The sequence below is a fragment of the Megalobrama amblycephala genome, linkage group LG5 (genome assembly GCF_018812025.1).
Source record: "Megalobrama amblycephala isolate DHTTF-2021 linkage group LG5, ASM1881202v1, whole genome shotgun sequence".
NCBI classification, from domain to species: Eukaryota; Metazoa; Chordata; class Actinopteri; order Cypriniformes; family Xenocyprididae; genus Megalobrama; species Megalobrama amblycephala.
The window spans coordinates 29,121,211-29,139,669 of NC_063048.1; the positions used below are offsets into that span (position 1 = coordinate 29,121,211).

Sequence of the window (18,459 nt, forward strand, 5' to 3'; positions counted from 1 at the left end):
CAAAGAACAGGCGAATCTCAACATAACACTGACTGTTACGTAACAGTCGGGGTGTACGCCCCCAGTATTTGCATATGCCAGCCCATGTTCAATGCATTAGACAAGGGCAGAACGTCTGGATCTGTGCACAACTGAATCATCAGACTAGGTAATCAAGCAAGAACAATAGCGAAAAATGGCAGATGGAGCAATAATAACAGACATGATCATTGATAACATGATATTTTTAGTGATATTTGTAAATTGTCTTTCTAAATGTTTCGTTAGCATGTTGCTAATGTACTGTTAAATGTGGTTAAAGTTACCATCGTTTATTACTGTATTCACAGAGACAAGAGAGCAGTCGCTATTTTCATTTTTAAACACTTGCAGTCTGTATAATGCATAAACACAACTTCATTCTTTATAAATCTCTCCAACAGTGTAGCATTAGCCGTTAGCCACGGAGCACAGCCTCAAACTCATTCATAAACAAATGTAAACATCCAAATAAATACTGTACTCACAGGAATCGATGTATGCATGATGAACACTTTGTAAAGATCAATTTTGAGGGTTATATTAGCTGTGTGAACTTTGTGTTTGCTGTTTAAGGCAGTTGAGAGCTCGCGGGGGCGGGGGAGCGGAAGATTTAAAGGGGCCGCACGCTTAATCGGTGCATATGCAATAATGGCTCAAAATAGGCAGTTAAAAAAATTAATTTAAAAAAATCTATGGGGTATTTTGAGCTGAAACTTCACAGACACGTTCAGGGGACACCTTAGACTTATATTACATATTTTGAAAAGGCACCTCTAGGGCACCTTTAAATATGTTAAATTACAAAAATACACTTTATGTATTTAATCTCTCTTTATTAACCAATGTCTTTGCTGCTAACCTTCAGTGATCAAATTCAGCCATACCAATAAGCAAAAATCACTTTGATTTTTGGTTTTATGGCTGCTCCCTCTAAAGTACAGATGTGGATTTGCATTTTCTTTAGCCTGAGGCTTTTTCATTTCACTTTTGCTGCGAAAGGGCCATTAGTTTTACCAAAAATAGAACTTTTTTTGTTATTAAAAAAGCATGCAAGCCCAGCTCAGGTGACAAAAAGTAAAACAAAAGTAATGCATTACTTTCCATAAAAAGTAACTATGTAACGCAATTAGTTTCTTTATTTAGGGAGTAACACAATATTGTAATGCAATGAAACGCCATACTTTTAAAAGTAACTTTCCCCAACATTGTTATATATTCATCTAAATGCCGTTCCCAGCGTGGGCAGTATCTGGATGTTCGGTAACAGTATAGCGCTGCTCAGGTAATTCAAATATTTTTTGCCCCTGCAAAGAATGAAAAAGAAATTAACTGTAAGTATATCTGGGTCTTAAGGCCTGCACCATTTGTGCTATGTGTATTAACACCTCAAATCATGCGACTTCTTGTAGGGAGCTGCTATTATTTTTTGAAGAGATAAGACTTACATTGAAGGAAGGACCAAGGTGGGATCTTTTAACTTGGGCCAGTAAGTGACCAAACTATCCAGAACACCTTAGTAACCCTCCACAATACCCTTGCATCTTGGTGGCAACTTGGGCAAGTAGATTTTTTTTTTCAGAAAAAAATAAACATTTTGTTCCATGCAGTAGTCTCAAAAACATTTTCCTGTAAGTGTTCTTCAGATTCAGTCTCTGAAAATGAAATGTCACCCCTTAAATTAAATCTCCTGCCGTGCCAGAAGACAGCCAGTGGTCACTTGACTGGTCAGCGCTTGAAAACTGGCAATTATGTTTTTCCTGCACACTAGATGTCATTACCATCTGAGTGCTAGTGTTATGGGACACCACAGCAGCACAACAACTGAAGCCGCACATGAGAAATGTTTCCAAAAAGTAGGACATGCATTCAGTTATAATAGAGCCGATTAAAATGTGTACTCTGATGTTCTGCTTCACTGAGCATCTATACGGCCTTTTAAAGTTCATGATTTCTTCTCCTGTAAATATCTGTCATTTAGACTTGTTACAAAAACCACAATTACTAGATTACTCGAAAGGAATCAAGTTACAGTATATTCCAGGATCCCAGTTATGGAAGTTTCCATTTCTAAATGGATAATTCCATAGATTGAATAGCGCAGATAAATGGAATTCCATGTGTCCCACCATCAGATGCTTGTGGAAAATGAAATAAACCCATTAAAAAAATGGAAGATATTTTGATATTGATTCGCCCTTTGAATCACCATGAGTGTCCATCGACAAGCAGTCTTTGGTTTATTTAGGGTATTCAGCGGTTTTTGTCTCGGCTATTATTTTCCTTTCTTTTGCAGAACTGGCAGGAATATCTGACAGAAGGCCAAAATCTGGATACATTTAAATCTCTAAACATTTTTCCAGAAGTAACAACCCAGACAGAGTCAGAAACATTCTATAATTCTATACTAGGATATTTGTTTGTGCCACTGCTTGTCTGTACGCATGTGCCTAGATGTGCTCGTGTGAGGACATTGACCCAACCATGGATGGATGGATAGATAAATCACTAAGTGGGAAAGTTCAAATGTTCAGATTAAAATAATCCTCTGTGGACACAACTTGCCTTTGCCAGGGTTTTTCGGGATTAATTACACTGATGTTTACCTTTCAGCGGGGTGAGAATTCCCTGATGGTTGCAGTGATTAATATGTTGGAACCATCAAATGTGGCTGAGTATATGCCACAGCTCACCTCTCTAATGACAGGCTGTGAAGAGCAGTGAGTCTGCATACTAATTACTGCAGTTTGGGCTGGCCCTGCATAGAATCAACCTAATTATTAATGTGCATGAGCGTGTATTGCTATAGAGAGATGGACAGTTGCCACTTTAATTGATAGTAAGAGTCATGGTTTTGCACTATTGTTCAGATCTTGCATCACATGGATACTAAATATTAAATTGTACACTGCAAATGTGGCACATAAACACCACCTGAAGTGGCATAAGTACAAAAAGTAAGGGTCAAGGATGTGATGTGTCATTTTTTTGTCCAAAGACCTTAAAGGTCCCGTTTTTCGTGGTTTTTTGAAGCTTTGATTGTGTTTATAGTGTGCAATATAACATGTGTTCATGTTTCGCGTGTAAAAAAACACAGTATTTTTCACATAATTTACTTATCTGTATACCGCTGTTTCCACTGTCATAAAAACGGGCTGATGACTTCCTTGTTCTATGAAGTCCCTCCTTCAGAAATACGTAACGAGTTCTGATTGTGCCAGCGGTTCCTGTGTTGTGATTCCACAGCAGCTTAGCGCTCCTTGCCCTGAAAGGTCACGCCTCTTACCATAACGTGGAGATGCACGCGCTCAGTGTTATTGTAAACATGTTGTCTTTAATTTTACCCTATCAATTTGAGCCGGAATCAGACCCGGTGATTGGACTGCGGGATGAAAATAACAGCGTTTCGACGACATGGCGACAAACACACTCTACAAACGCAACTCTTGTGTATTCCTGTGGGCGGAGGTTAGTCAAAAAACTGTTTTAGTGACGTCATTAAAGAAGGAAGTAGAGGGATGTAGTCCAAACTGGCCGTTCGATGTAGGCGACTTCTGTTAAATAAAATATCTCGCTTGGCATTGAACGTTGAGCTTTAAAATTTTACAGATTTTATTTATACTCTAACAACAACATTACACACTAACTAAAGTTTGAAACATGGGATCACGAAGAACGGGACCTTTAATAATAACAAAGATATGACATCCGAAGTATGTAAGGTAGTACAACTAGTTCGCTTGAATTTAATCCAAAAGGTTTTAATTATATTTTGCTGCATATAATAAGATTTTCAAAGGTAATTCGGTTTAACCATCCAAAGGCCAATACAGCTATTTTATTTGTGATTAAAATATAATGTATATATTTTTAATTCTGGCATGATTTTATAACATCATATATCAACATTGAGCAAAATGGTATTAAAATTATGTATTGAAGTCGTTGCTTTGTTATGAGAAAGAATGTCTGGAAAAATGAATTTCATTGATGTCATTTGGAGTAACTAATATAAAGGGACCATTTTGGATCAAGTCATGCGGTCAATATCATATGACAGGATGTGACATCATTCAAACACCTGCAAAGGACCACATGGTTGTGAAGCAAAGTAATTTACTCTCTTTTAACTATTTGAAAAATTCATGTTTTCAACATCAGGTCATTCGGTACAACTGCTCTAAAACATGGAAATGTTATATTTTAAAAACTTGTACTGAATATAAAATGTTTGATTGTCCTTTCGCTAGCTGGCTAGCTAGATATCAGCCTGTTAGGATTGTTTGAAAATATCGTCATTCGGTATAACCAAAAGTGTCAATCGGTAAAACCGAAATTTTGGTTAAACCGAATGACTTTTTTGGTGACAAACTTTGTCAATCTTGTAAAAGATAACAAAAGCAGTGTTAATTGATTATGAAAAAAACACAATCTCATTGTTAAAACTTAATAAAGCTTCATTAAAACTTCTCCATTATGTTTTTTTTTTTTCACTTTTAAAAACCTTATTCATCAATGACTCGTATCCAAGAGATATAATGCAACATTGAGACAACATTAATGTTTGGGAAATGTTTCACGTTCTGGAATGTTTCTTGTCGATTCTCATGCACAAAGGCTAATTGTTGCCACCTAACATTACTGTTAATCTCTCCTCAACTTTGATTTGTTATTACCTCCACTTAACTTTATACAAATAAGTAAATACCAATGGAATTACATATAGTGGAGGTCAGTTTGACACTATAGTAAAGTTAGAACAGCACTATTTGGAGGTTGCCTAAAGAGTTGCCTAAACTCATCAGACATGTTACAAAATGCCTCCTTTCTCATTGATGATGATGAAAATGGCCCATGTTCTATAAATGATAGCAAAATAAGACCAAGCGCAGGTATGTCTCATCATTAATGTGCTGCACTCTTGGGAGCGGTGGAGAAAGCAATTTTTCATACACCTGCCACAGTGGCAAGTGTCAACACAGGAGGAAAAAAAGAAATCTGCTTGACATTTTCCTTCTGTCTCCTAAGCAACCTTCCTGAGCAGGCAGTCTTCAGAAGGTGAATACCCCTGGGAACAGAACATGCTGCTTTCTCCTCCTCTGTGCCATATGCTTGGAATAGAACTGCTGCTGTTTTCCCTATTTGACTGCTACCTGTGTTTGTCTCCCCTACTGTGCATGTGCATCTGAACAGCTTGATTTGTTATAAACCAAGCTGTTATGTTGGAATGCTTGCATTTAATTTGCACAGAAATCTTGATCAAGTTAATCTTTCCTTTTGCTCTCTTTTACTGCTTGAACATCTATAGTCAACATGAAATGGCATTTGTTACCAATTTTACATTTGTCGTTTTGGTTTCCATTGGTTGCTATTGTATGAGATTTCTCAGAATATCCTATTTTATGTTCCACAAAAGAATGAAAGTCATACAGGTTTGGAATGACATGAGAGTGAATAAATGATGATCGAATTTTCAGTTTTGGGTGAACTATCCCTTTTAAAAGACATTTTTTGCTACTGTACCTTTAAGAGTTCTGTATGTAAATGCTTATAATTGACTAATTTTAATATTTTAACAGTGTAGACCAAGTTGCTGATACTGAATATGTGTTGATATGAAAATATGGACAGTGAAGGACCCATTTTAGCAGCATCATTTCCACAAATGGTTCAAGTGGACTGGGAAGAAAGCCTTGCCTTGTGAATGTCAGAGTAAATACATAGTGTATTAATAGGGGTGGTTGATTATGATTTCACTTTTTTAACTTTAGTCAGTGTTTAATGATGCTGTTTGAGCATAAACAACATCTGCAAAGTTATGACGCTCAAAGTTCAATACAAAGGGAGATAATGTCTTTGAAAGAATTCTCTGTTTAATGACTATACAACAAATGGCTGGTAGGGACCACAACAAGCTTCTTCCCGGGTTAATGACATAACTAACTGTAAAATTTACATAAACCCTGCCTCCGGGAACATGCAACAAAGGGGGTGAGGCCATGTTGGGCTGCTTAATAGAAGAGGAAGAGTTGTTGTAGTAGAGTGTTGTTACCATGCCGTCATTTTACGCTGGACTGCTTCACAAACGAGGGTCAATTCAATGCTGGATTTGCACAAAAGATTAACATGACGGCACATGCTAGACGATGAGTTGAATCAACTACACAGCGACTACATATATTTATCCACTAACCGTTCAGAAACATCCAGTTGCGTTCTAAAAGTTGTAACTTCTTCCTGAGTCTCTCCATCAGTGTCGACTCCGGTTTGAACAATGTAAGGCTGAACACCGTTACTGACAATCCTCATTTTGGCTGTTTAAGATTCTCCAGCTTTGTTGTTGTTGAGCAACTGAAGTGCGAGCTGTTAAAGCTCCGCCCTCTTTTGGAAAGCAGGCGGGAGCAGCAGCTCATTTGCACTTAAAGGGACACACACAAAAACTGTGTTTTTTTGCTCACACCCAAATTGGGGAAAATTTGACAAGCTAAATGATCTGTGGGGTATTTTGAGCTGAAACGCCACAGAGACATTCTGGGGACACCAGAGACTTACATCACATATTGTAAAAGGGTCATTATAGGTCCCCTTTAAGCTCTTTTATTTTAAAAGTGCAGGAAAAATCTGTGATTTGTCCCCTTTAACTTTAAAAGTAATGTAATTTTCATCTTGTTCCAGATATGACGAGACACACTTCTTTTTCAATTTTGGCATAAATGTGTAGTATCTGAACTCTTTCTTGGATTTACTGTTATAGTCTGCTGCAGTTTTCTTGGCAAACACACTATGACACCTTTAAATGTGCAGAGAGTATTTGATAACCATGTGACCGCTTACTGTGTGCAGTCTTGTATTTCCTGTCATTAGTGGGATCCTGAGGGAAACTAGTGGAGATGTCGAGGAGAGGTGTGAAGACTTTGGCAGAGGCTGTGTCACAGAAGGACTCTCATTAGAAGAGGGAACATCAACACCAGAGACTGACATGTACAGTAAGGTGCCACACGACATGGCTGCTGATCCTACAGTAATCTACAAGTTTTACAATTACAGTTCTCTTTTGAAAGTTTGCAAGATGAACTCGCAAGATGAACGGTTCCAAGATGAACCCTTAACATTAATGGAAACTTTCCATTGAGCAAAAGGGTTCTTTATAGTGGAAAATGGTTCTTTTGATTATTATCTTGTTCTTAACACTAAGAAAAATGTTTCTGTTAAGAACTATTCACTGAAGAGTTCTTTGATCAACGAATGATGGTTCTTCTATGGCATCACTGCGAAAACCCCCTTTTGGCACTTTTACTTTTTAAAGTGTAGGCTACATCGTGAACAAATGATGCTTATGAGCCAGTTTTTTTAATCAGTCTTTTGAAAAGACTCTTAAACTTAAGTCTGCCGAATATTTCTCATGAATCCTTCACTGAATGAACTAACTGAATCCGACAAAGCAGTTACTGAACCAACCAAAAAGACTCACTCACTGAATTGTACTCCATGTCAATGTATGATATGACTTATAGCATGAAAAATGTGGGTTTTTTGTTTCACTGGCGTCAAAGTCTACAAACTTTCAAGTGCTCAAAAAGAGCATAAGTAAATCAATATCCTTCAAAAAGTTCTCGTCAATTTAATGGATAAATAAAATACTGTTAAGTAAAATGAATAGTCAAAGCCTACTTGTTGCACTGGACGTCATCTGCCTCATCAGCAGCTGCAGACATGTCTTCATCTCATATAACAAACATGATTATTTATTATTTAGCAGCTATCTGCTAATGCACTTGTATTCGCGTAAAGTAGCCTTGTTGACAAGTTTGGGTGAATAAGGGCAAAACGCACATGATAAAGTACATTAAATACCCTGTGGATGGCGATAGTGCTTCTCATGAAACAGAAATAAGCTGCTACAGAAAACGTTAGGTGCCAAGCGAATTGAAACAAGTAATTGCATTACTTATCCCAGATGTATTGGAGTAAAGAGTACATATACTTATTCAAAAATGTAGTCAAGTAGAGTGTAAAAGTTGCTAATATCTTTAATACTCAGTAAAACTACAAAGTAGCCAAAAAGATAAAGCGTATCTAATTACATTTACTTAAATACTGTACACCACTGAGAATAAATATACATTTAAATTAGCAAGATATTGTGAAGATATTGTAGATTTGTCATTATGAACAATGCTTTATAGCCTACATTGATGGTAAACCAGAACACTGACAAGTATATGTGAAATGAATGCAGTCAACACTTAAAAAGATCCCAAAGTCACACTCCAGCACACTCCCGTCCTCAACAACTCTTCTCTACTGTCTGAGTCTTAAAATACAAACACTCAACACACTCTCTCACTGTGCTTGTCATGGTTGTCATGGTAATTTCCAATGCCCTGCTTCCAACACATTGCAGACTTTCTAAAAATAATGATCTCTAGTCTGTTTTGTTTTTATTATTAATATTATTATGCCTTTTTATCTCCGTCTCTCTCCTGCTCTCTCACTGTCTCTCGATTTTACACTTTATTTAGCTTTTAGGGCAGATATAGCACAAGTGTTTGTGGCTTCTATTCTTTTGTATTCTTAGAAATATTCTTAATTATATATCTGGTATCATATAAGTTCCAAATAGGAATCTCATAAATAATAAAAAACAAAAATAATGGTGTTAAATAGCAGTGGTGGATGGAAGCAGATTTTTTGCTTCTTATAAGCGAGGCAGAATGTGCCTGGCTTGACAGTCAGCCTTCAAGACATTTACAATAATGCAGTGTAATTGAATCCACAAACCCAGTGAGCAGCTCTCGCTTCTGGAGTTCTGCTCCATCTCATCCACTCCGACAATGTCACATCAGAGAGTGCAAAGGTGTGAACAGTGTTTCTTTTATAACCATCTGATTGTTGGAACTGGGACATTGTGAAGAATAACATAAGACAAATGCTATTTCTTTATACTTCAAGCTAGTGTGCCAGCATTATATAAGGATCATCCTCAGTCCCTGTGACTTACAATTGATATAAACAAGAAAATGCTTCAAAAGACATTTATTTATTTTAAGACAAATTATTTGAATTCTATGAACTATGTAGTTTTGTACTGATGAGAAATAACTTGGGTTAAACACTGTTGTGCTGTAAAATTTCCTCTTTTAAAAAAAAATAATGTGTAGTAAGGGAGCACTTTTTTATCATAAAGTTTAAACAGAGGTTTATCTAACAGTTTATATAAGTATTTCATAATGTTTTCTCAACATTGCATTATTAAAACATTGCATTATTATTTATTTAATTATTAGCTTTTCATTAAACTCACAAAACCCCTGCAGTTCCTTTACAACCCCCAGTTTGGGAAACCTTGATGTAATGTTTACTGCTTCATGTTGTTGATAACAAAGTATGGAATATATTTTCTTTCTTTTTTTTTTTTTTCTATCCTATTCAATTCAATGTGACAAACGAGTTGGGCCAAAAGTAATCTAAAAGTAATAAAAAAGTATATTAAATTATTATATTATGTAATGGATTAGGTTACTAACTACAATTTTTGCTAAATTTTCGGACAGGAATGTTGTTCCAGGAGAAATTTTACTTAAAGGTGCACTTTACTTAGGCGGACCTCTGTCGCTAGAGGCCTAGTCAAAACAAAGGCGCAGCTTGATTATGCCAAGTTTGAGTGCGGAATCTTGCGTGGTCTTCACCTCAATGACTGGTGGAAACAATCGGAATAGGACTCAGGAAGAAATCATGTTCATGGATGCGATTATTAACGTTATTGTAGTATGAAGCAGAGGAGGACCGAGTGTTGTGGGAGCTGAACGAGGCCGCTGGAGCGATTGCGCAACACACTCCGCGAGCAGCGGGACTTTTATTATGCCACAGTCACCGGCGCTGCTTCCGTTTTTTTCTGGTCAAGCGTATGAGGTAACGCAGCTCTGTTTATCATATTAAATACATTTGTGTTGAAAATTATGTTAGAACGTTACTCTGTGCGTTCTCTCGGTGGCTGCTGTGAGACACTTGTTGCACACTGCAGTAAACTAGATCGATTTTAGAATATATTAAATGCTGGATGGCTTGTGTTGATAAATGGCATGCAATTATGATGGAGAAAATGCTGTATTACTGTTACTAAAAATAAAGCTGCATCTGATTAAGCTATGTTAGCTACTTGACAAAATATTGTTTTTCTCTGAGGCATGGTAAAGCATGGTACTCACAAAAAAATCAAGAAAATTATATTTAAACATTCAGACTAAACGTGTTGAGCTATATAACAACAATTAGTTTTCAGTCTATAAACGTAAACAAACAGTTGTTCCCTTGTCTATTAAAACATGTAATATATTAAAGCGTCTTTGGTGTTTCCATGGTTTCTACAAAATAAAACCGGAAACTGAGGCAGGCCGAGGGTTAACGCGGGTATGACGCAATTGACAGGCGACTCCTCACACGTCCCGCAGCCTTGGTTAAAATTGCAATTTTCTCACAATTTACAAATTGTTGGAAACATTTGAGATATTGTTAGTACTCAAGTGAACAAAATATATAACACTGGCCTAGTAGTTTTTGGATATTTTACTGCAAAAATCTTACATATTGCACCTTTAACTGCAATTAACCCTAAAACATTCAACACCAAGAAATAGCTTATTCTGATGAATATGAATTCCAAACCTATTAGCAGGGTTGAAATAATGTAGTGTTTTAAGGTCTCAGGGTCAGTAACAATAAATAACTAAACCAGTTTTAGCTACAGCAAGGCTTAAATATATTTGGGATTCAGTGTAATTGTTTAAGAATTAAGAATTAGCCATGGAAAAATGTCATGTGTATGTCCTTTAAAGTTCATAAGGTTCAGCAGTTAACCACTTGACTCATACTACTGTAAATAGCCTACAACAAGGAAACTCAATTAATTAATTTCCAGCAGAGACCCATAAGCAAGTTATTCTTTATTTCTGTCATTTATTACAAATAAGCTTCAAACACATGTGTTTACATAGAGCCTTGACTGATCCTGGTTCTAGATAGATTGGTGACTGGCTGAGGAAACAGGATGTACAGTATAATTGAAATATAACTTTTTTGGTTACTGAGGAGCCAGGTCATAACATCGCAGTTTAATATCAGCTGCTTCAGTGAGGTAGACATTGAGACAATTTAGTCACAGAATATCAAGAGAAAAAGCACAGAAGCAAACACTGCACACAAACACACAATACTTAAATGGTCAATAAACATAGATTATCACAAAGGAACACTTTCACTTGAAAATGTTATAACCATTGCATCTTTGTAAAAGATTTTCAATACTAATAAGCGGATCATTCCATAAAGACAGGTCATAGGAAAGCCATTAGGTGATACATATTCAGAAAAAGAGAACAGTCTTTGAAAGAGAAAAACAAATTATACATTTTACGCAAAAAAAGTATTTAGTGCACCATTGAACAATACGTGAAATTAAATAATCAATCCACTAGTGTTGTCAAAACTACAGACTTTGGTACCGAGTCGATTCTGAAATTTGAAAAATGTGACGATACCAGTATTTCCCCATAGCATTTTGAGCGCCGTTGAGCAGATTCTTAAGCACATTTTTGAAGCGTTCATCATTGTAGACAATCACAAACATAACTGTTGAGCATATGAACACAATGGCCAATCAAAGGTGTTTAAGAATCTGCTCGACAGTGCTCAAAATGCTATGGGGAAATGCTGGTATCATCACATTTTTTAAATTTCAGTACTGACTTGGTACGGAAGTCGGTACTTTTGACAACACTACGATCCACATACACCTAAATATACAGAAAAGTCTATATACCTAAAGTAGGTACAGTATTGTCATATAAAGTAACATGTAAAATGAACCAGCAGTTTCAATATCTGTGACAGTTGTACGCACTTTGAAATACTTGGCCTGAACCATTTAAATGTAGAAATATCTCTCATATAAAGAGGACAATGTTTCTACAAAGCTATTTAATGTTTTAATGATAGCAGCAAAACGGTTATCATCGCTTTTAACGTTTTTCTATAGCTCATAATTATGGCAACAAATATTCTTATCTTAGATAAGAGTGTCTATGTTCTTAATTTACAAGGTTGTAATAAGCCAACTAATGCAATTTACTATTTTTAAAACATATTCAGAAAGTTTGCGAACAAAAACTCTGAAAAACTAAATTTGAAATAAAAATTCTTATATATAGCCAATGCCCACTGGAGTGGGTCGTTTAGCATAAACACTTTTTGACTATCTACAATTGTAAATAAGTGAGCAAATCATCTGGTTTCTATGATATAACAGTCACTTTATGTTAAGTAACAGTCTACACAAGTCTTTCGTAAGTAAGCCTTGGAGTAGAGTGCTTAGATTATAATCCCATACAATGGAAATGTAAACTTATGACATGGCACAGATTCATAAATTAACAGTCTAAAAAATTCCAAAAGCTATTTCGGATGTAACAGTTCTCGTCATTTACTTTCATCGCCAGAAATACTGATAATGGTTTAAGAATGTGGCAAACAAAATTTCACATGAACGTTTGGATGGCATCAAAACATTATGGCTACTGATTGCTTATTGGCTTTGACACTATAATTTGGACCGTATTGCCAAATACTATTATGTTCATGCTCAGATAATTTACTGAACATCACTAAACTCAAACTAACACAGCACAGGCAAGATTATACAATTAATTCTGTGTAATTTAAGGTTAAAGTGAAATTGTAGTGGCTCTAAAGGCCTTTATCTAAATTGATTCCAAGAGGCGACAGAATAAAACAACTTTTTCCAAGTTGACCAAGCTCACATGTGCATAGTCAAACCTCTGTTTTACGCTCACATGAAACAACAATACATCAAGACAGTCATTTAAGATAGTTTGAGGAAATACATTTAGTGATTACTATATGTACAAAGCCACTTTTGCTTTTGAAGTTTCAGCCATAAGCTATCTATGTCCTGGACTCTTGAAAAGCATACTTCAACCTTATAGGCTTCGTTATCTCTAACTACAATCTCAGTCTACAGTTAGACCAAGCTACCAAAGTTAGGACTGTTCAGGGAGCCAAAACACAACTCAGCTGAACTTATTTTCCCATTTGGTGGTCCCACATCCAAGACCCTCACTCTTTGAAAAGATTTTTGAGAAGATACATCTGGTGACCTCCATAGCAACTGGGTGTTCCAGTGTGAATCTCACATCTACCTCCTTCTCAGTTGGACTTATGTTCACCATTCTTGGCCCAGCCTCTGGTCATGGCTGATACCACAATGCTGTACATATTGAGCCAGGCCTGGCGCAGTGGTGTTGTGTAGGCTGGACCTAGGCTGGACTGAAGCATATAGAGCAGGGACTCTCCAACCACCTAGTGAACACATGAAAGAATCCAATCAATCAACCAGTGGTCTGAAAAATCACAATGACTCTCCTGAAGATCACTGTCAATCTCATTGTCATTTTTGACGTTTGAGTGTTACGGCTGCAATATGTAATTTATGTCATCTAGTAAATGATGACTAGACCTTGCAGTGTACTCACAGCAAAGGACTGGGTCTTCACCCCAACTGCCTGGTGCTTCCTGCCCAGGTTCAACAAGAATTCCTCCAATGTATGAAGGTCATCAAGATGGCTCACAGCTGCATCGATCACTAACATGACCTGGACAGATATACAACCACTCTTGAGCTGGGTTTAACATTTCTGTAAACTCAGGAGTTGGGCCAAAATTGGTATAAAAATATACATTATAGGAGTGTTCATTTGCCTAAATCAGTCGAGTCCAATCCTGGAAGGTCATTTTCTTGCAGAGTTTAGCTTCCACCTGTTCCAGTACCATGTCTCAAGTAATCCTGAAGATCATGATTAGCTAGTTCAGATGTGTTTATTTGGAGTTGAAGATAAACTCTGCAGGAAGAAGGCCCTCCAAGAGCAGGATCAGACACCCTGGTCCTGAATTACCAATGAGGCTCTATGGTACAATAAACAACAACCAAACATATCAATTAATCTCTTACTGCAACCCAATATGGTGGCACCATGAATTTATTACAGGGACAATACTCCTGAAGGGCACCAGTTAAAGGATTAGTTCACTTTGAAATGAAAATTAGCCCAAGCTTTACTCACCCTCAAGCCATTCTAGGTGTATATGACTTTCTTCTTTCTGATGAACATAATCGCAGAAATATTAATAAATATCCTGACGGATCTGAGCTTTAATGGCTGTGATAGGGATCAATGAGTATGAGCTGAAGAAAGTGCTTCCATCCACATCCATCATAAACGTGCACCACACAGCTTGGGGGGTTAATAAAGGCCTTCTGAAGCAAAGTGATGTGTTTGTGTATAAAAAAAAAAAAATCCATATTTAACAAGTTATGAAGTAAAATATCTAGCTTCCGCACGAGCCGCCTTTCGTATTCAATGTACGCAGAAAGTGTAAAACTCTCGCAGTTCACAAAGCTTACGCTACGTCCTAAGCCTTCCCTCGCGATGCCAGTTTACACTTTCTTCGTAACTTCAATACAGAAGGCGGCTTGGTGGAAGCTACATATTTGACTTTATAACTTGTTTAAATATGGATTTTTTTTTTTTTTTTTTACACAAATGCATCACTTGGCTTCAGAAGGCTCCCCCGGAGCCATATGGAGCACATATTTATGAAGTTCGGATGCTCATATGCTTCAGGATATGTATTAATATTTCTGTGATTATGTTCATCAGAAAGAAGAAAGTCATACACCTTGGATGGCTTGAGGGTGAGTAAAGCTTGGGCTAATTTTCATTTCAAAGTGAACTAATCCTTTAATGTCTGGATGGTATCCCTCATTCTACTGAAACTTTTAAAAGTGCAGGATTAATCTGTCCATCTTGACAAAACCCTTGCTCCTTGAGGACTAAACCAACAACCTCTTAGTTGCCGGCCTAGCATCTCTACTTTAGTAACGACACCACACCAAGGCTTTTTCTCAATTCTATCAGAATGCAAAGAATGGACTTGTGTTTGCATGGAGACCAGTCTTTCCAGGCTACCTTGAAAGAGCTCGGAAGGACATGATGACACTGAATGCATCTTTCTGAGGTGTGCTGTGGTCCTGTGGTAATATGCCAATAAGATGTATTGCCTCTTGTATTGCCAATAAAATGTATTATCTCTTTATCACTTTATTAAAATGATGTTAAACAAAACGACAAATGTTTACTTTCATGAGCCATCACATGTTTGCGTTTTTGTAGTGGGAATCTCTTGTTTAGAGGTAGAACAAGAGAAGATTTAAACATACACAGCCTTCCATACATTATCCACCCACAAAGACTTCTGGGATTTCCAACGGTTTGATTCTCTCAAGTCTACATTCATTGCATCCTCAACATCAAGAACACAATTTCTTACATCCTCAGTACTTGCATTCTTTGAGTATTGGAATTGAACTTTGGCAAGTACAAGAACACAAGGACACAAGATTGCATAAGAACGCATAATTAGAAATTGCCCAAAAGTAGGTTCCTACACTTTTACTCTAACAGTTTTTACAGATTTGACCTTTGAGCTCACCTTGGTGACATGCTCGAGGAACTCTGGGCTGGACAGGCATTCAGGTGCAACCCCACAGTTTGTGCTGTAGCTGAAGAGTGTAAGTAGTGCTGGATCCAGCTCAAATAACCTATCAAGAAATGATACACTTAATTAGTCAGCACTACAAAGCAGTACACTGACGGTCACCGTGATTTTGCCAAGACATGTTCCTGGATCAACATATAGAACAAGATTTCTGTCTGAAAATGTATAGTCTTAATCCTTCTCTTCACCTAAACCGAACCCTACCATAACTTATCCCTAAAATCAGATGGAAAGGATAGGTGAATAACACTGATGTAGAAGAACCTAACCCTGGTTGTGAGCCCAAACTTGACATAAACTGTAAACTTGTCCCTCAAATCTGACTGATTGGAGTGTTGTTCCAGGATCAACAAAGAGGATGTTGTACTTGGTGAAATCATGTTCACCGTACACTGACATGGATCTTCAACCACAATTGTTTACTTCACATTTCCTTAACAAGAAGGGAAATTAAATTAGGTAATAAAAGTCATTTAACCTTGAATAATAGAAAACAGAAAAATGTGTATCCTTTTTTCCTTTGTAGCTTTAAGTCCCCTTCACTTATTTCCCCAAAGAAAGTCTTTTTTTAGTCTTTATGCTGAGTTTGAAGAGGAATGCTCAGGAAAGTGATACTTGGTAGCATCTTTCCTCAGAGAAGGTGATTCTGGTGAAAATGATCTTGCTGCTCCCTGTCGCCAAGCAACAAGTCAAGCCTCTTACTGAGCTGCGGTTAGAGGAACAGACAGCGGGAGACTGATGGGGAATTTTTGATGGATTTAAAGAGATGTTTGTTAATTTGCTATACCTTCATGATGAGTACAATCTTTTGAGTTATGGAAAGCATCAATCCTCCACTTTGATTGCCAATTACTGTACTGTATTTAAGTGCTTTATTTACATAAAAACCCAAACATTTAATCATTTTAAAAATAATTTAAATGAATTGTATTATCATTATTGACAAATGCTTCCGTCTCACAAAAATACACTGTACTGTAGATGTACGCCAGATGCACAGCTCTGTTTGCAACTATCTAAATAAACATGCAGACTAATTGGAATAGCATTATCCCTGACTGCAAAAGAGTTTGAATACATTACCTCGTGAACATAACAATTCCATGTGGCACCTTGTTCTTCCCCAGACTCTCCCAGCTGTCCCGGATCAGACCTTTATCTTTTTCAGAGAGTTTCTCCATTGTGACCCTCAGTAATGCTGTGATCCCTGGTCGTTTTTCAATGTTGTGGCATCAAAATGTGTTCTTCAGTTTAAAGCAGGACCTCCTGAATTCCCATTTCCAGACTTCCAGAGTTCAGTCTTCAGGTATGACCCCCCTGTGAAGTGCCAATATTTGCAGATATCATTCGGCAAGGACAAATAAGACTTATCAGAGGAGCGTGCATGAGGGACTATAGAATCAAAAAGCTTTTCAAATACATTTATTTTACAATCTGTTTGCAATGCATTGCAATCAATTTTACTGCCAACGCTTTCTGACAAATGCTTCTTGCACTCAACATCTAGAAGAGAAGAAACCTAACTTAGCCCTGACTTTATGGTCACAATAAACAGTGTGTGCAGCTGACGTACCGTTCTTTCACTGCTCTAGAGGTGACCTTCTTCTCTCACTGGCTTCGTCTGTCTTTCTCTGGCATTAGGATGTCTGTTTGTTCACTGCGAATATGTATATGTCAAGCTTGCTATCCTTGTGTTTGCTCTCTCTCTTTCTCTCTCTTTCTTTGTCTCACTCTCTCTCTCTTTTCCTCTTTGCTCCCCCCGCTCTCTCACACACATGCAAACACTCACTCACTTTCTCTCTCTTTATCTCTCCTTCTATCTGCTCCCTCTCCCCTCTCTGCATGTAACCTCATAGATGCTGTTTGATGTGCATTTAAACTAAGATGAAGAAACCTTATTGGCAATCTTCTGCATTTTCCAAAAAACAAACAAACAAACAAACAAAACACATAGATCTTTCTTTATTCGATCACACTGTTACTGTCCCAAATACTCATGCCTGTGATTTTGGGCTCATATGGACAGTAAATAAGGACCGAATGGAAACATCTCTGATCTCCACTGCTTTAATAGCACATGTTACGAGCCATAGCTCCTCCTACAGGTGAGAGTCTGGCCTTCAACAAAATATCAACACCTTCATGCATTCCGTATGCATCTATTATAAAAATAAATGAAAAATAAAGAGACAACTAATGTGAATTTACTGCTTCATAGATGAGTGAAAGAAGATAAAGATTCAAAGTACTTTTGTTTTTGAATAACTGTAAAGAAATAAATATTTTTAAATAAACGAGCCTTGCATAAGGTGGTATTTTTGCACACAATCAGTTAAATCAACTGCATCGCTGCATTCTTTGTGCTTAGAAGTAGAGATGCACCAATACTAAATTTCTCCGCAGATACCGATAGGCGATTATTCAGAATGATATCTGCTGCTACTGATAGTTTGTTTTTTTTTAAGGAAAAAATCTCTCTGAAATGCTTCAAACTATACAGAGAACCCTCTCATTATAATATTAGAGGTTAAAATTAACAACAGAGCTAATATATTCAACTTCTATTTATTTTCAGATATAATAATTACACTAAAACTGAAATGTTTGTATGCAACTCAGTTTTTATTAACACTTGTCATCATGGCAAATTTATTTAAACATACATATATATAATTTACAGTAAATAAGCTCCTCTCTTGTGTTTATTTATAGCTAATGAACTGTGAACATTGGATAACTTTACTTAGGTAAATGCAACATTATTGTTAACAAGCTGGTTTTTTTTAATGTCTTTTTGCGGTTGAAACACTG

At 36.9% G+C, this 18,459-nt stretch overlaps 1 protein-coding gene across 1 annotated transcript; it reads right to left on the reverse strand.

The window, feature by feature from the left end:
• Positions 1 to 10,944: 10,944 nt before the first annotated feature.
• ngb (neuroglobin) lies at positions 10,945 to 17,986 on the reverse strand. Its single transcript, XM_048191705.1, has 5 exons — positions 17,222 to 17,986; positions 16,732 to 16,965; positions 15,583 to 15,691; positions 13,566 to 13,685; positions 10,945 to 13,392 (listed from the first exon to the last, which is right to left on the reverse strand). The coding sequence occupies exons 2-5, from the start codon at positions 16,827 to 16,829 to the stop codon at positions 13,240 to 13,242; spliced, it is 480 nt and encodes a 159-aa protein (XP_048047662.1). The 5' UTR covers positions 16,830 to 16,965; positions 17,222 to 17,986; the 3' UTR covers positions 10,945 to 13,239.
• Between the last annotated feature and the right edge of the window lie 473 nt (positions 17,987 to 18,459).

Coding starts and splice junctions, on each gene's coding strand:
- ngb (XM_048191705.1), bottom strand. CDS start 16,829: ATGGAGAAACTCTCTGAAAAAGATAAAGGTCTGATCCGGGACAGCTGG. Junction 15,692..16,731: donor GGAATTGTTATGTTCACGAG/GTAATGTATTCA, acceptor ATTTCTTGATAG/GTTATTTGAGCTGGATCCAG. Junction 13,393..13,565: donor TGAAGACCCAGTCCTTTGCT/GTGAGTACACTG, acceptor TGTGTTCACTAG/GTGGTTGGAGAGTCCCTGCT.